Source organism: Lampetra planeri, chromosome 7, assembly GCF_965212315.1.
Source record: "Lampetra planeri chromosome 7, kcLamPlan1.2.h2, whole genome shotgun sequence".
NCBI lineage: Eukaryota > Metazoa > Chordata > Hyperoartia > Petromyzontiformes > Petromyzontidae > Lampetra > Lampetra planeri.
The window spans coordinates 10,876,031-10,897,165 of NC_136113.1; the positions used below are offsets into that span (position 1 = coordinate 10,876,031).

The 21,135-nt window shown below is 46.4% G+C and overlaps 1 protein-coding gene across 2 annotated transcripts; it reads left to right on the forward strand.

The window, feature by feature from the left end:
* Positions 1–508: 508 nt before the first annotated feature.
* On the forward strand, positions 509–20,315 carry LOC144719948 (3'(2'),5'-bisphosphate nucleotidase 1-like). Of its 2 annotated transcripts, XM_078596317.1 has the most exons (11): positions 509–670; positions 1,924–2,086; positions 5,881–5,958; positions 13,697–13,854; positions 15,231–15,335; positions 16,340–16,447; positions 17,313–17,361; positions 17,485–17,576; positions 17,784–17,981; positions 18,498–18,603; positions 18,912–20,315. In XM_078596317.1, the coding sequence occupies exons 1-11, from the start codon at positions 569–571 to the stop codon at positions 19,058–19,060; spliced, it is 1,308 nt and encodes a 435-aa protein (XP_078452443.1). In that variant the 5' UTR covers positions 509–568; the 3' UTR covers positions 19,061–20,315. The 2 variants fall into 2 exon arrangements, with proteins under 2 accessions (XP_078452443.1, XP_078452444.1); XM_078596318.1 differs by lacking the exons at positions 509–670; positions 1,924–2,086; positions 5,881–5,958 and adding an exon at positions 9,097–9,458.
* Positions 20,316–21,135: the final 820 nt, after the last annotated feature.

Below are 21,135 nucleotides of genomic sequence, written 5' to 3' on the forward strand. Positions count from 1 at the left end.
ATCCACGACGGGATGGTTGGTGGTGGTGGTGGTTGGTCGTGGTTTGTCCCGTGACCTCCTGTCAGCGAACCTTCGACATGTCACGTGGCCTCAAAAGTGCACCTGGCCTGGCACAGGCGCCGTTGTGGCGGGTTTTGGTATCGGTCACCTCAAATGAGTACCACCAAGTGCGGGGTGTAAAATTCGCAACGGGGGGGGGGGATACAAAGGCGGCCGGGCGTGGTTGCTGACCACCCAACCCCCCCGTGTGCCGTGCCGGCCTTCACAGGTGCTCGCTAACACCACTTGCCCCTACAGCCTGTTAAAGCTACACGGAGGATCTTTGTATTTGGGCACCTCAAATGAGTACCAAGTGCGGTGTGTAAACTTCGCCACTGTGGGGGGGGAGGAGAGACAAAGGCGGCCGGGCGTGGTGCAGACCACCCATCCCCCCCGTGTGCCGTGCCGGCCTTTATAGGCGCTAACAGCACTTGCCCCGACAGCTTGTTGTAGGCTACACGGGGCACCTTTGTCTTGGGGTGGAAGTCAGTCACGTGAGGGCGGTCACGTGCTCGCCTCGCAGGGAAAGATGGCGGCGCCCTGGAGGAGCATGGCGGCTGCCGCGGTGGTGGCGGCGGCGACGCGCCGGGCGCTGATCCCCGCGGCTGCCGGCTTCGTGCGCCCGGCCCGGGTGAGACCTCCACCACGCGCGCATCTTTACAACAGAACGATGGCAATCGCAGCTCGTGACACAGACAAGGGGGTTTGAGTTGCTCATCAAAAAATTAACGGCATGAAGTAACATTGACTCCTCCGTCAAGACTACAAAGCCTCGCGAAGAAGACAATGTCTTGTAGCAGTGATTGTTTAATCGGCCAACGGTGCACGCACGGGGTTTACTTCAATGAGACAGATACAAACTGTTGTGCTTTGGTTTGTCAGCATGGACGTATCCCGTCTTCGCTGGTGTCGCTGTGGTATCAAGGTCGACAGCTCAAATGCACACGGGCGGCGTTTGACCCGGCCCGTCATGAGTGTTATCATCATCTGGAATCGATACGAGTACCATTTTGTAGGAAGTAAAGGATGTTCATTCTGTCGAAAGATTTCCGTCTGTCATGGGAATGTTGAATTCGCACCGGTTACTCATGACTGTCAACGTTGATAGCTGCCGCATCATTGCAAGTTTGGCACGAAGAATGCACTTGGAATGTACAGCAGACAGCGTCTAAATGTACCACGTCACAGCGTTTTTACTGCCACAATAACGTCTGCATCTCAGTTTCTGGTGTCATTGCATACGGAGGAACTGAGTACGAGACCTTGGTAGCGTTGTGCTCATGACATGATTTTACATCCCTGAGTAAACATTGTTATGAATGTAAAAGCAATACATCAACAAATATTGCACAACTGAAGGGGTTCATGCAAGCGCCTGGAATATGAGCGTTATCCGCCCTAGCATATATTATTTGGTCCACTAAACTATACATAACTAGTTGGACTTCTATACCGGAGAGTAAATGAACAAAGGCTGTATGCAATAACTCATAAATGGAATCCTTATGAAATAGTTGATATTTAATTGAACACCACACGGGTTAATGTTAAATCCAGACAGGAATTATGTGCATTAAAACGTCTACATACAGTATGTAATTTTGTACTTATTTCGCACTGTACGTAGCCAACAGTGCTAATCGGATGTGATAATGCATTTATTCTGTATCTTATCTAATTATGTATCATGTGTCGCTTGCACGGGGCCACGTGAGCAAAGGGAACGACAGAAAAATGCATTGCACGGTACTAGGCATCAACATCTATGCTGTCTGCCTTCACCTACCCGCACTAATCAGGGTGGGACGACCCTCATCCAGCAGTGGATTGACAAAAAAGGCTGTACGTTTATCTAATATTGCGTGTGTTTATTTTCTGTTACAGTGCTTTTGTGAAAAAGTTTCATCTCAACCTGACCAATACACCGGAGTAAAAATATCATACGACGATTTTCACTACGTTGAGAGACTGATTCCTCCACTCCGAGTTCCCACGCCTCCCAAGCACGAGCACTACCCCACGCCGTCAGGGTGGAGCCCCCCACGAGGTGAGAGTGGGCCTGTTAATAATCATTCCCTATTAGTCAAATCCACATGTTAACTCTTCCCCATTCCGATGATGTACATGTACGTCATCAGTTTTTCTTCCAATTCCGTTCCGATGACGTACACTAAAATAACTTTATTGGTATCGAGGCTCCCACAAGACAATGGGTGTCTGGCACAATTTGGCGCCAGCTATCATAGTGTGAAGTCGTGTCCCTATAATTATCTGCGGAGAGTACAATGTCTTTAAAAACAACGGCACTAAACCTCTCTAAATAAAATTAATGCTAACCGCTTACACGTTCCAAGGTGCAGCGGTGAACGGGACCCACCCTGCAACTTGCAGATGTCTCGGAATGGGAAAGGGTTCACATGAGGTGTGAGGCAATTAGTGAATCTGCACAGTACATTCAATTGCTTGTTTAATTTTAAAATACCTACATTTAATACCAGGTGAGAACCATTGAAACCAAAACAAGACTCTCTTTTTTCAAGAAAGACGGTTCACAACAAAGCATGGCATATTAATGAAATACAGAATCAAAGTAACACAATGAAAAATAGAAATATAATTTCAAACTTAAATGAGGTGACATTCATTTTGGATAACATTTAAAATGGAGGTATAACTCAAAAAGCACATTCATAGTTATGGAGCAGTGCATGCAGTTTAGACACCGCTTGGGAAGGAATGGTTTTGTTATACAGAGCAGCTGCAGTATTCCATATTCCAGCCTTCATGTAATGTAGGCCCTTGCAGAAAGTGAACTGAGAAGGTCGGATTTTATTTTACTCCCGTGCCATAACTGAACTTTATCCGAAACCTGTGAAAACTATGTATCCCTCGCCAAATCTACTGTGTCCTTACAAAACATGTTTGATGCTTATGAACAGTTGCGATAGGCATACTACCTTTGTCTCATGATTGTTGAGATGCTGGTTAATGTGTGTTAAAATGTGGACTAACCTCATGGTCGTCTGTCTTTAAAGACCTGGTTTAACGTGAAAACATTTGCAAGATGGTCATTGACTACACAGGGAAGGCATTTGTTCCGTGAAGTTGTCACTTAAGTGGAAAGTCAAGTGGAAGGAGGCAATTTCCTTCTACACTTTTGTACACTCACCCACTGGAACATGCAAAGACCTGCCTGGTGAAGTTAAACCTTTACATACAAAATAGTTTTCTTTGGTTCCACATATTTGCTGCCATGCAAGGGATGTTTTTTTTACCCCTTCGTCCCTTAATAGCTACGGTTGGATTTGTGTACAAGTATATTTAAAAAGTCGCACAATTTGGAAACTGATTGTCATTCATCTTGACCAACAGCCCAAACTAAATTATTTGTATTATCTACTTGTGTTGGCTGCCTACTGCTAAATTATTTAATGCCAACTGGATTCATTGCATTCATTTTACAAAGTTAATGCGTGCATTGAAATGTAATTCTGTTGAACTCTGTTCACTAGGTGATATTGGTTGTTGCCTATTACCGTGTGGTTAATGGTACTTGGCTATTAATGGGCGTTAAATAATACTGTCCCTATCAGATCCACCACCTGCTCTTCCATATTTTGTGAAGCGAACACGAATGCACAACATCCCCGTGTATCAAAAAATGACTCACGGCAATCGGGAGTTGACAGTCATCAGCAACATCGAAGGCGATATCTGGGTAAGTGTCTTATTGTCGCATTACACATGCATTGCTAAAAATGTAATTGACGTTACTGATTAATATACCTTGGGCAACTGGAAATACGGATGATCATAAAACAGCAGATTGTTTGGTCTTTCACAAGTGAGAAGCATTAACTGCATAATCTGGGCATTCTATTGAGCTGTATAATGTACGTGGACTCCTTCCCCACGTCAACTTATTGTTACCTACTTTAGCCAACAGTAATTGTGGTGAAATTTCATGCTAATGGTGACGAGATCTCCTTGATGTAGTTGAAATGTCTCATTTTAAAATACAATTGCTGATTATGTTGTCACCTTAGTGATTTTAAATCATTGGAAGTGTTTTGGTTTTTTAACATAAATGTAAGATAGTCTCCATGAGGCTTGTAACATTGCACTGATTATTCAAACAAAAATGCAATAATGTACTAAATATGCACGCATCGACTCGTGCATGTGAGAATCTATGAATTATTTTTGCTATTTATTTGCAAATAAAGTGGGGGAGCAGTCACAGTGATTAGTGTACTGCTGAATGATCTGGGCAACCTGCTTTCAATTCTTAACAATGGCTAATATCAGTGGTGATATCTCAACCAGCACTGATTCGTGTGGTGAATTATAGTCAAACAACCCCACGATCAACACAGCACGGGGAAGCAATGGATTGATAATCTGTAAATTATTATGAATGCAAATAGTATGATATTGTTCTGTTTAGATAAGTGAAGTGAACCAAGCTTTGTAAATGAGAAAGAACAACATTCACAATAATAGTAATACTGTAATACTAAAGATGATGCAAAACACGATTCCTTTTTTCATCAAATCCTGGCTCTACGACTATCGGGCTGCATGCCTGTATGATTTAATACAAGCATTGGTGTGCACTGATAACATGAATGTTCTTTACATTGAGATTGTCGTTGATGCAGTTAATGTGTCCACAGGTTCTGGAGAAAGAAGTCCGAGAACTCTTAAAAACTTTATCTGGAGAGGAACCACTTATAAGAGTCAATGAAGTCTCCATGAAGCTAACAATCAGAGGATACTTTGATACCCAACTCAAGGGGTGGTTGTTGGAGAAAGGCTTTTAAGTCTAGCCTCATCATACATCGTTTTATAAATGTCGACTTGTTGCCATTTATCACATAGAGATTGACCAGGCATATATGGATACAAGTTTCAACAGCTGTTAATTCGCGCTTATGTGTATGTAACGAACTGTTATGGCCCATAATTTGCAGATACTGTATATGGTTTTTCAAATAAATGGTACAACACCCTGTTTATGTTGTTTGTGTGTTTTGGATAAATGTCCAATATTTAGAAAAGCTAACCTAAAGCATGACATGAGCACTTGCAAAAATCTAAACATGCAGCACAAACTATGTTGGAAGTTCAGCAAGTGGCAAAAGAATTAGTACTAAAACTGATAGGTCTCCAAACGCATTCATTTACTCAGTTCTCAGCAACAGATGTGGATAGATGTGGTATCTGACATTTAGTATTTTCTGCAGAGCTATTGACCACAGCATTACACTGATATAGCTTTAAAACAGCTTTTACTGGGATTGAACTCTGATTAGGGGTGCTACGGTGGTGAGATGTTAACTCCCTCGCCTGTTATGCAGGACATAGTGGTTTTTATCCCGACCTTGACGCTTGTATATTTGGAGTTTGCATATTCTCCCCATGGTTGCATACGTTTTTCTCCAGGTCCTCTGTGGTGGCGAGATGTTAACTCCCTGGCCTGTTATGCAGGATGTCGTGGTTTTAATCCCGACCCTGACGCCTGTATATTTGGAGTTTGCATGTTCTCCCCATGGTTGCATACGTTTTTCTCCAGGTCCTCTGGTTTTTCCCTCTACATTTAATATCAACATGCTTTTAGAGTATTGGGCTGCTATAAATTTCCACGTAAGCCACTTCGTTGAGCTGTCATTTGTGGCCAGGTCGTTTCTGGAAAAGAGCTACAGTATATAGTTCAGTGGGCCTTACCTGGTCAAATGAAATAGAAATGTTTTTGCAATGAGACTAAACATTTTATAGAAAACCTGTCCTATTGGTACAACAATTTGTACAGATTGATTAATTATGCTCTGCTTTGTGTAGGGATTGTGCGAGTGCTGACCCAATCTGAGGGGGGGAGGGAGAAAATTCCCGTGGATATCTGCGAAAGCCAGAAGCGAGGTAATGTTTTATTGATCTCTGCTGAATAAAACTTTGAGAAGTAGATGGATGTTTCCAGGAATTCATCCACGCGTTAGGTGTTGACTGCATGGATGCTTATTGCAGCATGGTCACTAACATGTTGGGAAACGTGCATCCATGGAATGAACAAGTGAAACATGTATAGTCTCTACAGAGATTTTTTTGCACGCAATTATGACAACGGGCCAGATGTTGCAGACAAGTCAAAAACTCAAGGGGCACAGTGCCAAGCTCTGCTGCTCAAAAGCCTGACCAAACAGGCCTTTAGATGCTTCTTAAAAGTCAAGAGTGCATTTGATGTTGTGGATGTGCAAAGGGATAAGAGTTCCTCACCGAGGGGGCGACAGCAGAGAACCCACGTGAGGCTGTAACACGTCGAGACATTGGTGTCTGAAACAGATTTTGAGTAACGCTGCGTAGGGTTCTACCATGAGCTTTGGTGCAAGGAGAGAGCAGTGAGGCTAGGTATGGTGGGAAAGTGGTGGTGAAGGCGCAATGAAAAAGAAAGGCGAGTTTATAATTTGTCCTGCTAGCGAATGGGAGCCAATGAAGAGTACGGAGAGCGGTGGCTGAGTCGAGTTGTCGATGATGGACACCAAGTATGGCACGAGTAATGTTCTCTAGCCGTTGCAATTTGAGGATGTTGCTTGATGGTGACTTTGAGAGAATGGCATTACATTTTTCAAACTAGAGTATCGGCATGGAAAGAAATGTGCACACTTTAGTCGTGACTTCTTGGAGTGCTCCATGCATGAAATCCTTACTTGAGTTCTTAAGGAGGGTGTTTACGGGGTCATGTAGTGTCGTTGAACCAAATTCTACTCCCACGATGGTTTGCATATGGTGTGGCTGGTCACCGTTTGTGCCTTTACACGAGTGATTCTTTTTCTTCTGTATCAAGCTTTGCAGCGAGTCAAATGGCAACGTTCGCATTCTGTTGTAAAATGTTATTGCTCACTGGGTTGTTGACTCCATTCTCTGGTGTGATTCCTACAGGTCATCGTCCTCCTCTGCATAATAGTGGGCAATATTACAACCAAGCTTTTTTTGTACGTGAATGATTTACAGCAGGATCTGGCTTTTACCCACACATTTAAAATGTTTTTTTCTGCTAATTCCATGCATATTTGAACAGTGTATGGAAGCTGTGGTGATGAGAATTCTGATTATTTTAACCACGTAAGAATCCATTGAGATTGATTATCGATTTTACAAGAGCATTTCTGAGTATATTTAGGCAGGGGTAGATTTATGATGATGTACGTTTTTAGATGACATCTCAGGATTCAATGGGAATGTTCCATTAGGATATTACATCTCAGTCACATTGCACAGGTAATACCTAAGATCATTTTTGCTTTACATTAACATTTAATCGTTTGTTAAAGGTATTTAAAGTAGTTTTTATCCTGATGGTAAATTGTAAACTTATATATTTTGACAAACTGCATTTAGGCCTAAATACGTAAAGTTACACCAATATTTGCAGTTGTGTTTCATTCATTCCACCATAGATGCTATTTTTGTAATACCCTTCCATCCACAAACCCTACCCAGATACAAACAGCCTCAGCAAAAGCAGTTCCCAACGTGTTTAACCACCTGTAATGTGTAAAGAAGGCACTAATGGAAGGCGATGGGACGTGATGTTTGGCACAGCTGAAGTAGTTGGATGCACAAGGACCTGGAAGAGTGGGTTGTAAATGGATGCTCCGTGTGAGCCTGAAAGGTTATAGAAGAGGGATATTGAGATAAGTTTTACTTCTCTTGGTGTGTGTGGGTTCTGTGCGGGTCTGCGGACAGCACGGTTAGGGTTAAGGTGCAGCAGCCTGTGGGTTCAACATACCGGGCAAACAGGGACCTTGACCCTTACGCCACCCGCTCTTCACACAGGGTACCCGAGTTAACTAAAGAAAAGTGTACACCAAAGCACAGCTCCAGATGTTTTTATTGAAACACAAAATGTACTCGAAAACGGTGCACGTACTAGTTGCCAGGGTATAAGGGGGCCCCCACATTACTTTCTAGACAGAGGGATGGTCTTTATGACAAGGTATTGGACATTTGTTAAAAAAGGTCTGCATAGCTCATGGGATTCCTCCAGTACAGTCTAAGTACTACTTGCCTCGTTCCGTGGTGAGTGTCCACTGAGGCCAGACATCTCTTGCGAGGGAGAACGCGAAGAGTGTGCACGTGAAATAAAATACGGTAAAAGATGAAGTGTAAAGAACCCGTATTGAAAGTTAACGCGACTAAATCGAGCACTGCGTCCATTTGCACCGTAAGACGCATTGGCAGACGGTGCTTGATGGAGTCCTGCACCACTTGCTGCTTACCCAACACATGTATGAGTGGTATGACCCTGGTGTCGAGCTGAGGTGACGACTGGCGAGAGAGAGATGAGCGCACGGGCAAGTGCCGTGAGATTGCCGAGTGGCACCGTGAGGAGGAGGAGGTGGGGGAGGAGGGGGAGGAGGGGGTGGAGAGGAGGTGGGGGAGGAGGAGGGGGGGGGAGGAGGAAGTGGAGGAGGAGGTGGGGGGAGGAGGAGGTGGGGGAGGAGGAGGGGGGGAAGGAGGAAGTGGAGGAGGAGGTGGGGGGGGGGAGGAGGAGGTGGGGGAGGAGGAGGGGGGGGGGGAGGGGGGGGGGGAGGAGGAGGAGGGGGAGAAGGAGGAGGTGGAGGAGGAAGTGGAGGAGGAGGTGGGGGGGGGAGGAGGAGGTGGGGGAGGAGGAGGGGGGGGGGGGGAGGAGGGGGGGGGAGGAGGAGGGGGGGGGGAGGAGGGGGGGAGGAGGGGGAGAAGGTGGAGGAGGAAGTGGAGGAGGAGGTGGGGGGGGGAGGAGGAGGGGGGGGGAGGAGGTGGAGGGGGGGGGAGGAGGTGGGGGAGGAGGAGGGGGGGGGAGGAGGTGGAGGGGGGGGGAGGAGGTGGGGGAGGAGGAGGGGGGAGGAGAGGGGGAGGAGGGGGGGGGGAGGAGGTGGAGGGGGGGGAGGAGGTGGGGGAGGAGGAGGGGGGAGGAGGGGGGGAGGAGGGGGGGAGGAGGTGGGGGAAGAGGAGGGGGGGAGAGGAGAAGGAGGAGGAGGGGGTGGAGGAGGCGGTACCCTGAACCCACCCTCCCCGGGCCCCGCGGGGCCATTTAACGCGGGCGGCCTTCAGCACAGACACCGCCACACCGCTGCGTCTCGCCCCCCCCGTGTCTCTCCGTCTCTCTCGCTGTCGTCTTCCCCTCTGTGTGTGTCTCAGTCTCTCGTGGTTGGTGGTGGTGGTGTCTGTGTGTCATCGTGTCTCCTTGTACGCGTGTCTGCCCCCCTGGTGACTCGTACACCCCTGTCGCTCTGTACCTCTGAACATCCCTCTCTCCAGGCTCCTCGTGTCTTTTAAATCACCCCCCCCAGTGTCTGTCCCGACGTCTCTTTCCCTCTCATCATCGACATCATCATCAGCTGCAGCAGCGTCGTCGTTATACCGCGGGGCCGATACAAGAGGTAGCGTTTGTAAAGAAGCGCTGTGTTTAAAGTTAGTCTTGTACACTCGTTAAAGTGAATAATATCTGTAGAGTCGTGTGTGCTTGCTGTGTGCAGTGTTAATACTATCTGTAGACTGTGTACTTGCTTTGTGCAGTATTAATAATATCTATAGACGGTGTACTTGCTATGTGCAGTATTAACTCGTGGCGCTGTGTAGCTCTGCGCATTTCCTGCCCCCCCCCCACTTCTAAGTGTTCGTGGCGCCGCGTGTAGGTCAACTCGGCCTCAAACGAGTGCCCGGTGCCGGTGTGTAGTAAACACCGTCGCTGGGGGAGACAAAGGCGGCCGGGCGCGTGGGTGGCCACCCACCACCCCCCGTGGTGGTTGCCGTGTCGGCCTTCGTAGCTGCGACTCGCTGACAGCGACTTGCTGTTGAGGGTAGCGGGGTGGTGGTGGTGATGATGTCCGTGTTTTACTCTGTGTCATTGCTTGTGTTGTGCTGGTTGGTAGTAGTAGTAGTGGGATAACCGAGTTCAGTTCCCAACCACTGAAATTCACAGCATCAATCTTAATTTGTAGCTTTCGTGACTGCAGGAATTACTCTTTGGTTCACGTATAAAGATAAAATAATAAATTAAATAATAGCATACGACTTTTCGATTGCAACACACGCAATCATCGTCAGGTATAAAAGAAATAGCAACATAAATCTAACCAGAGAACTATAGACAGACATATAAGCAGACGGATATCACAAAAATACAGAGAGAGAACGTCTCTGTGACGAGGCCAGTCATGTTCTATCCACCATTGGATTGTCACCCCCCATCCCCACCCCCCACTGTCACCGCCACTCATCACAGCTCCCACGTGTTTGTGGTGTTCCCGTGTGTGGCTGTCTTTATTTAAACATTTCACCTGGGAAGTGAAACCCCTTGGGATGAAACCTCTCTTCTTGGTTCTTTCGGTAAAGTCACGTAGAATGGAAATAATAAAATAATACAAATAAAACATAAATAATTATCAGAATTATTTTATTATGTTTTATTTCAGATTTATTTTATTATGTTTTATTTTCATTATTTTATTATTTCCATTCTACGTGACTTTACCGAAAGAACCAAGAAGATGAATCCCGGCAGTCACGAAAGCTTTAAATCGAAATGAAACCTCTCGTTTGCAAGGCAGTCCCAAGGGGTGTCAATTGACGCGTGGTGCCGGCCACAGCAAGGGGCCTTCAATTTTCCTTGATGTGACCAGTACCACCATGTGGTCAATTGTGACCTTGCTTCCTGTAACTTCGCCCAACAGAACCCAGGGCTTCATAGGGACGGACAACAAACCCACACCACTTTGGTGGCGTGGGCTTGTTGTTTAGTGTGCTGTTGCTACATTGTTACATCATGTGGTGGTACGTCAATGTTGGTGGGTCTATTGCTGATTGTGTCTTGTTAGTGCAGGGAGTTAAAGAGACGGTGTTGGTGTGCGATCAGAATATTTGTACTGCAGGAATCCGATAAGCTACAAAGCTCTTTTTCACAGATGTCCAGTAGTTGACATTGTGCGTCAGGTGTGCCTGTGCACGTGTGTGTGTGTGCCTGTGCACGTGTGTGTGTGTGCCTGTGCACGTGTGTGTGTGTGCCTGTGCACGTGTGTGTGTGTGCCTGTGCACGTGTGTGTGTGTGTGCCTGTGCACGTGTGTGTGTGTGTGCCTGTGCACGTGATCAAGGGATGGCTCCCTATTGGTCAACCACGTTATGTATGCCGATGATTTGGTAATAGCTGCTCATTCAGAAGAGGAGTTGGAGACGCTGCTGCTGAGACTGGAGCGTGCCACTAAGAGGTGGGGCCTTACCATCAGCCCCACCAAAACTAAGCACCTGCCTGGGTATTTTGTACCATCTGGCACTCCACCCCCACAACTCCCAATCGGTGATGGGGCAGTTGTGGAGAGAGTGGAGAGTTTCCCATACCTGGGCAGTGTGCTTATGACCGGCTCCAGTTTATCAGCAGAGGTCTCACTCCGAATCAGTCGAGCGGCAATATCTTTTCATCGGTTGCGTAACGCTGTGTGGAAGCTACCTGGTCTGTCGCTCCGCACGAAGCTTCAGGTCTTCTCGGCCACGGTCATTCCCTCCCTTCTCTACGCTTGCGAAACGTGGACCCCCCTAGTGGAGCATCTTCGCCGGTTGGAAACATTTAGGCTGGCCTGCCTACGATCCATCCTGGGTTTAACCAGGCTGGATTGTGTGAGGAGCTCACAAGTCCTTGAAAGATCTGGGCAAAGTCCCATCAGTGAGCTCCTCCGGCAGGCAAGGCTGCGTTGGCTGGGTCATGTAGCCCGCATGCCCAGCCACCGCATGCCTAAACAGCTTTTGTTCGGCCGGATCGAGGGGGCTAAACGGGCGCGGCACGGGCTAGAGAAGAGATGGAGTGATGTGGTACAGGAGGACGTGGAGCTGAGTGGACTTGCCGATGACTGGTACCAGCGGTGTCAAGATCGGCCTCAGTGGAGGAGGCTCGTGAAGGACGCTACTGGGCAGTTGGAGGCAGTCGCCCTCCAACAACAACGGAGGGCGGAGGAGCGACGCTCACAACAACGAGCGGAGCGCCGGGTGGCTAAAGCACAGCAAGTTGGCACAGTAGGGGGCACAGGTGGTGCATCAGCCAGTCATCTCGGTCATCTCGGTCAGTCGACCCGTGGCACCTGGGTCTGCCCCGTGACCTCCTGCCAGCGGGCGTTCGACACTTCACGTGGCCTCAAGGTGCACATGGCCTGGCACAAGCGTCGTGGTGACGTCACCGCCACTTAGTGGCGAATGGCGGTTGTTGTTGTTGTTGTGCACGTGTGTGTGTGTGTGCCTGTGCACGTGTGTGTGTGTGCCTGTGCACGTGTGTGTGTGTGCCTGTGCACGTGTGTGTGTGTGCCTGTGCACGTGTGTGTGTGTGCCTGTGCACGTGTGTGTGTGTAGCGGGAGTGGTAGTGTATCGTGATTAACGCGCTGCGCTATGAACCCGGCGACCCGGGTTCGATTCCCGCTCATGGCCAACACCAGTGACGATTATCTGAACCGGTCCCGGGCCTCCCCTAGGTTGACTCAGCCTCAAATGAGTACCTGGTGCGGTGTGTAAACATTGCCACTAGGGAGACAAAGGCGGTCGGGCGTGGTGCTGGCCACCCACCCCCTCGTGTGCCGTTCCGGCCTTCATAGGTGCTCGCTAACAGCACTTGCCCCTACAGTCTGTTAAGGCTACACGGGGGATCTTTGTCTTTGTGTATGACACTACAGCCCCGTGTTGCCAATCCACTGCTGGATGAGGGGCCTCAGAACGCGTGCCCTGTCATTTGTCACAACGCTGGTAGAAGAATACGGTCAGATACGTCGATGTAGTACAATACAACAATATATTGTTATACTGCTCTATAATGCCATCAACGTAGCCTCGCAAACAACCTAAAACAATACCTTCTCTGTTTGAAGCGTTGTGTTGGGGCATCCACGCACAATTGAGGCTCACTTAACCTGCTTAGCCTAAGAGATCAGTACCAAGTGTTTGTTTTAATGTGTTGGAAGTTTGTGCGTCCGAACTTTCATTGGTCGTGCATCGCAATGTGCACTGTGCTTGCATTTATCGCACACCGAACAGCGCGCCTCCTGGCGACGCTTGCCATCCTGGTACATTTCAATACAGCCGTGTGCGGGCACGTTAACCTCGTGCGCCTGTTGTACGCGTGTCACTTATTCAGGGTGTGCCAGGTGTGTGGAGCAGGGTTTCGTAGCGCAGTGGTTTAGCCCACTGGGCTACAAACCCTGTCACCTGAGTTTGATTCCCGGCCACGGCTAACACCAGTGTTTAATATCTGAACGTGTGTTGGGCCTCTTCTAGTAATTACCCAACATTGAATATACATTCTAGATTTGAAGCTTTCGTGACTGCAAGGATTCATACTCTTAGTTTTTTCGGTAAAATCACGTAGGTAAAAAAATTAAATTAATAAAAATAAAATAATTTTTTATTATTAATTTTTATTTCATTTAAAATATAATTTTATTTTTATTAATTTCATTTTTTTACCTACGTGACTTTACCGAAAAAACTAAGAGTATCGAATATACAACCGGGTGTTGTGTGTAAACATCAGCACAGGGGAGACCAAGATGGCTTGGCGTGGTTTTGGCCACATCGCTGCTTCAAGAGCACTTGCCCCAGCCCGCTATTAACACTCTACGGGGGTGTCTTTGTCGTCTTGGCAGGTGTACGTGGCGGTGAGCATCGAGGAGCGAGCGGGGACCCCACCATGAGCGGACCCCTAGTGCTGCGGGTGCTGGCGAGCGCGGGGCGAGTGGCGGAACGAGCGGCCGAGCTGGTGCGGAGCGTCCTCCGAGCCGGAGATCTCGGCATCGTCATCAAGGTGTGCACACCCGGGCTCTCTCCCCTGCGCTCTGCAAAGTTGTCCTCGTCCCATACACAGTGTGCAGGCGGTGCAACTGCACCAGGGACCACGGGAAATGGGGGTCCAGGCGCGGATATGGAGTCATTTGGACAGGAGGCCCCATTTAACTCCTTGCATCAGGGCCCATGCCAACCACGCTATGCCACTTCCCAGACACTCTGAATTATAACAGTTGTATTCCTGTGCTCCCTAATCACGTAGCCGATCCCCCTTCCCGTGATGCAGTTGTGCAGCGTGCATATCTTTAATTTGTGCACAACCAAATTCACAAATCAATTAAGAAAATTATTTGGTGGTATTGCATTGGCAGTGGTGCACACGCACGAATAAAAAACTCAAACAGATATGTCAATTAAATGTCCTTAGAAGAAAAAGGTGTATAATAGGTGACGGTGCACACCTTTCAATCCATCACTTGGAGGCAGTTTGATGGATCACTCATCTGTGAAACTTTAAAACCCAGTGGTATGTGAAGTTATCAGTAGATATGCTGTATGAACCTTTGAGCATTAGCTGTTAAGGTAGTATGGTTTTTTCAGATACTGGAATTTCCTCCTGCATGCAAAATAGTCCTTAATCTAAAATGGAGAAATATGTTAATGCAGGACCTGAATGAAACACATGAACAAATAGTTTACTAGTTTCCACTTTTCTGTCAAAGATGAAGTGATGTTGAGATGATGGATGGAAGCAAGGTGTGGTGGCATCGATGGCACTTGTCGTGATGACCTCTTCACCTTGACTTTTGCCTGTGTGCACACCGAACTCGCACACTGGATTCTGTGTAAGCTCTCCCTGTTAGGGTGTCGGTCTTTAAGAAGTTACGTAAGTCCATATGTTTATTTGTAGAAAAGGTCTCGTTTATTTGTAGAAAAGGATTAGGTTGTCATCCCAGGACTGGGTTAGGCTCTCGGCTATGTGTCTGGGAAGAATTGGCTGAGCCCTTGGGGAGTGGTTGGGATTGGCGATGGGAATTGGGTTTAACCACACAGTGCACAGGTATGGTGGCCCATAAAAAAAGTGGCTGTGCTTGCCGGCTGAAGAAACATTTGTGCAAGCCATGACCTTGAGCGGAGCCCACATAAATTGTTGTGTTAACCCCCACTAAACCCTTGGTAATGATGACTGCGCTCATCCGCTTCGATGGGTGTGTACTGACAGCACTGACAACATGGACAACACTGATCTATGTTGTCGGCTCGCACGGAGCCGTCTTTTTAGGAAAATTGCTCGTAGTTGTCTTAACGGAGCTTGCCTCTCGTTATTGCTGGTAAACGTTGGGTGAGTCCCCAAGAATGGGGGAGTGTTAACGGGGTTTGCGATGTGGTGCGCAGGAGAATGTTAATGACCTTCAGACCAAGGCTGACCGCCTGGCTCAGCAGAGCATTTGTACCTCGCTCGCCCTCAAGTTCCCAAAGCTCACCATCATCGGCGAGGAGGTGGGTACATGTGGTGGCACGGTGCGGTGAGAGGAGTGCTTGGCGTTTGTGCATTTGACACATAAAAGTACCTTCCATCTCTCACCCTAAACAGCCCACACTTGTGTTTTGACCTCTGAGCATCTACTCACCAGATTTCCTCAAGGCTTTGCCTCTCTGGTCCTCACTAGGTTCTTACTCATTACTGATTTGCTATGGCGGTGTACTGCTGAAAACACGTCATCTCTGTTCATTCAAACCCTGTATTCCCCTAAAGCGCTGGTTATGTTTTCGTAAGCAAATCCGTATCTGTAAAATCTTGGTCTTCACTATGGCACTTCGAATTGACCCAAAACATTTCGAGAAATGTTTTTAAAGAAATTAACATGATTTACATCAACAGTATTTGCCAAGTTTTCTACTCTTCAGATGGTGTACCATCAGCACAATCTCTCAGCATCATGTCAGGAGATGAAGTATCTGTTCAGGACTCTCGCAGAGCAGTGGAATCGGCCATGTTATAGCACAGCCTGCGGGATGAATCGTCGCACAACTACTTATGATCTCTCGATTTAAAACGTTCATGATTGCAGGGATTCATCTTCTTGGTTCTTTCGGTAAAGTCACGTAGAAGGGAAATAATAAAATAATAAAAATAAAACATAATAAAATAATATAATACATGACTTTACCGAAAGAACCAAGAAGATACTTATGATCTCTCTATATACACCAGGGGCACTGCACTTTCCCACGTGCCCTGCTATAGAGATATATGCCACATGCCAGTTGAACGGATATTTTTTTAATCCTCATAGCTGGAATGTAACGAAATTAAGTAAAAAAAAATGTTATATTGTTTTGTGCAGTCATTGGTGACTTGTCAGAGACCATCACCTCGCTACACCTGAGAATCCGTTTTAACCACATAGGAACTCAGCGGTGCCAGCTCAGTACTCTGACCCTGAGCCCAGGCGGCCGCTTCTCCTTGCTTGGTGTTTAACAGTGACACTTGTCGGTACCAGGACTTGCCACCTGGAGAGGTGGATGCCCAGATGGTGGAGCACGGATTCATGGAGGAGATCCTGGGACACAAGTGTCCTGCGGAGTACGAGAACGTGAAGGAGGAGGAGGTGTGTATGGCACGCAAGCAGGTGGCAGTTATCTTCTTGGTTCTTTCGGTAAAGTCACGTAGAAGGGAAGTAATAAAATAATACAAATAAAACATAAAATAATTCTCACGACGTTTCGGCCACAACGCAAGCAGCCGTCCTTAATCGGCGTTCACGTTCTCCCACCGCACCGGTTATCAACTAGCCGATGAGTAAGCACCTGATAAAGGGGCAGCTAGTTGAGAAGTCACCTCTATAGCCATTTCTGGAAGACATTCACGTTCACTACTTTGTTGTTGTGTCCGAATAAAATCTGACAAGTGATATCCTCTATGAAGTTCCAGAAGAGTATGGGATCTTGCCATGCAATACACATGTTGTATAACACATGTTCTGTTACTCAACAAAGTGTGTCCATTATTCTTATTACTATTCATACAATGGAATGTATTAAGCAAGAGGCGTTGTAATTTTTATTGAGTGTCACAATTACTGTGTAATGTCTGATAAGCATCAAAACCCACCATTCGATATCATGAGTAGACTGGCAGTGCTGGTACGATGATGTGGAGTACAGTATTCCCTCGTTATTCACAAGGGATACATTTCGGAGATGCTCATGAATAGCAAACTTCACCGATATTTGCCTACGAATATCGTACATGCAATGTCTGCAGATGCTTCTAAATCTGATAATTTCTATCTCTCACATCACTTTATCTTATTACTTGATCTAATCACTTTCTCTCAATGCAGTCTTATAGAGTTCCAGATGCGATTCGTCGGATAGCAAGTTTGTGAAGAGCAAGGGAATACTGTACCACAAAAGCGCTTTTGGTTGCCACACAGTGATCATTAAAACAGAACCTGATGCTTATTTTCACAGCTCGTGGTTTGGGTTGACCCTCTCGATGGCACGAAGGAATACACTGAAGGTGGTTTATTTTCTTTCTTTCCTTAAACACTCCGCACTTGCCCCGTTTACATTTTTGTTTGTCATGTGACACCACAGCTGCTTTTCACCACAGCTGATCCCCATCCACTCTTCCCGTCGACAGGGCTCCTCGACAATGTGACGGTGCTCATCGGCATCGCCTACAAGGGAAAGGCGATTGCTGGAGTAATTAACCAGCCGTTTTTCAACTACCAGGTTTGTGCTTTTTATCTCGTGCAGTTTAAATATGAAATGCACATGAACGTATTACGGTGACCTCCGTGCTTTCTCATGTCACTTGATCAACGAAAACACATTGAATATTTTAGATATTTCATATATTTTTAACATTTGTGAATTTAAAGGTTTTTTTTGCACATTCTCCTGAAATTGCGAAACCCCGTGTGCTTGCGTATGCCGCAGGCGGGTGAGGGTGCCACGATGGGCCGCACAGTGTGGGGGCTGCTGGGCCTTGGAGCTTTTGGATATGTTCCCGCATCGGTACCCGCGGGTAAGCGCGTCATCACCACGACGCGCTCGCATAGCAACCCCGTGGTGAGCGCCTGTGTGGACGCAATGGAGCCCACCGATGTGCTGCGGGTCGGAGGAGCCGGCAACAAGGTGCGCATGGGCATCAGAGTGGGATCGTGCGGTGAGGTCAACCTTACCACGAGTGTCAAGCCCCCTGTTAAATATTCAATAATGTACAGGTCTTCGTCAATTGTCATTGCTGAATCAAGGCATCCCCATGTCGTGTCGGCCACGGGGTTTATTTGACGACACTTCGATTGCATCAGAAGGTTTTGAAGTACATTTATTTTTGCCACTAACAATGCAATACAATGTGGATTTATACAGAATGAGCACATCTGGATCAATATTTGCTGAAACTGCAGCTGGGGCAGTCATGGGAGTGAGAACATAGTTGGCAGGGGAGACGGCTGCTCTCATTGGCTACTCGACACGGACATTCATAGCTGCCCACCCTCCAAACTTATAAAACATTGCTACGCACCTCGGAGTGACCATACCACTTGCACCCTCGGCAATGTGTCGATCCTGGTGACCCACGGCTCGGCGTGGGTCACCAACTTTGCATGCGTGGGTGAAAATGTCACGCGACTCTTGTCACCCCAGGTTCTGCTCCTGATTGAGGGGAAGGCGTCGGCCTACGTGTTCGCTAGCCTCGGCTGTAAGAAGTGGGACACGTGTGCTCCGGAAGCCATTCTGCATGCTGTGGGAGGTGCGGACTTATACACTCGAATAGTAAAACGAACACTGATGACCAGAAGCAATGCTGTAAAAATCGTCTGCATGTTGAAGAAGAACATCCAAAAAACCCACTAAACAATCAATTCTTGAAGCAAATCACAAGCCCCAAATTGTGACAATTCTTTGAATTGCTATTAGGAGGGAAAGCTAGGGGGTCTGGTGCAGAGGGGTGGGGTAATTACATGACTAAAGAATATACTTATTATTGTAACTTGGTGATAGTTGTTATTTTTGTATTGATGGAAAGCGTGTTGGTGCTGTTCGCGTGTCTGCATGTAGGGAAGCTGACGGACATGCACGGCAACTCCTTCGAGTACCACAAGGAGGTGAAGCACATGAACTCAGCGGGAGTGCTGGCGGCGCTCACAGACTACGAGTACTATGCGGCGCGCGTGCCGCCCACCACAAAGGCCGCGTTGAAGCCCTGACATTGCCGCGCGGGACGCGGTTTTGATGGTGACACGACACCTCCTACGCTGAATGTCGCACAGTTACATGGCAGCTGACACCACCCAGCCGCGAGAGCAGCTTGGCACGTAAAGTGAACTTGCGTTGATGAGCTCTCTGATTAATGTGAAAACATTGCATCTAATTTCAGTTTAACTCTTGCTCGAATAAGTGGTGTTTATTCAAGCTAGAAAATATTTGTCAAATCTTTGAGATGAAGAAACGCATACCTCGTTGCAAAAGAAAAAAAATGCGTGCAAGACCAGGCCTTCATTTTTTTCGAATGCATAAGGTACAATATGTAATTGTATAGGTGCAGTAGTTTCTCATATTTCTATTTAAAAATCCAGTGTGCAATGCACTGTATCATTTGGAATATATTTATGCTACAAGCCTGGCGGGATGTTACTTTATGCATTTTTCCAAGTTTTTGTCAGCGTGAGACGGGTGTGCTTCTTAATCTGTGCGACCTGGATGCCCACGTGTATGGCCTTTGAACCACTGCATTTTGACCAGGCATACGTTTCATTCATACATGTAAATTTAAGCTCCTTATACAAGCAGTACATTGTGTAGGAACCTATTATTTCTATGCATTTGCATTTTGATTGGATCACCACAATAGCAAAACAAATTCTGATCCTGAATCGCAACAATTCATGTTATTCATTGATATAATTGTTGAGTGGTAAATTGTTACCTGTATTTTTACCAGCCTGATCTCACGTTTTACACAAACCTGGCCATACGATTCACTCGTTTTGAATTGCAGGTCTTGGCAAGTTATCCTGCCTGTTTTTAGTTTGAACTGTTTAAAAGTTCAATGTATTGTATTACAAACTGTTTTGGTGGTTGTGATATTGGGAATGCTATTGTTGTAATTGTTAATTTAGTGAAGTTGTTACGAGTTTGTTGGTGAGCTTGGTTTGAAGCAGTCTCAAAATTCTATTATAAACTTTCAGGAACCATAGAGGTTAAGCCATACAGGTGTCTTCACAAGCCAATTACTTAAATTTAAAGATGCATCTGTTCATTTTCACATGATTAGAACTATATTGGAATTTTGGCAAACACATTTAATGTGTCCAATTAATTAATGAAAAAAACATTGATTTCCAATCTACATTAAATGCTTGAGGTAAAGAGTGGACCAATGTGTTAACGAGAATGAATCGTGGGATTGTGAAAATTGATGTTGGTGCAAAAATAAAGTTGAAAATGCATTTTGAAACGGCATTTCAAATAATGTTGCGTGTTTTTGAAGAAACGACGGTGAGGACAAATTGACATGTCCGTTGTAAAACTTTATCGCCACACAATGTGTACAAAATGTGTCCTAACGAGACCCTGGGCGGCATTCTGCACACATTACTCTCGCATTGCATCACTGGATTCTTCACAATGCATAACCATCGTGACTTTTAATCACCAAATTCCTTGAATTTAGGGCAATAACCAGCTGAGTTCACTCCCAATACGGGACTGTTTGGCCGTCTCGATTACACTGCACATTTTTTTTCTCAACGTAAAGCCCGTGAAGCGATGGCTACATTATGGACAGGTTTTCGGCAATTAAGCCATGAAATTGACCGATGATGATGGTAATTCGTATGCAAGTTGTGCTAAGCAAATTCTGCCGTCGATCATTTATTTCAAGGTGGTCGCCCAGTTAGAAAGGTTCGCAGTTTCTCTTCCAGGGAGCTCATTGGGTTTAATTACCTGCAGACAGTTTCATGAAACACCTTCAGTTAACTTTATAATTCGTGTGTCACTGAAAGACAAGTACATGGCAGAGAACAAAATCACGTTAGACGATTTTTTTTGTCTGTAACCGGCCACGTAACGTTAAAGGCCACATTGGTGATACATTGGCACGTTTGTTCACGTGATATTATTTGGGTGGAGGGTGCACGACACATTAATGCGATCTGACCAAAAATCAATAACGAATCCATAATACAGGTGCTGTTTGGGTTAGATCGAGTGAATGTGTCGTTAAACCCGCCACCACCCGACAGCCAATTGAGTAACCATTTAAATTACGAATCATTAGTTG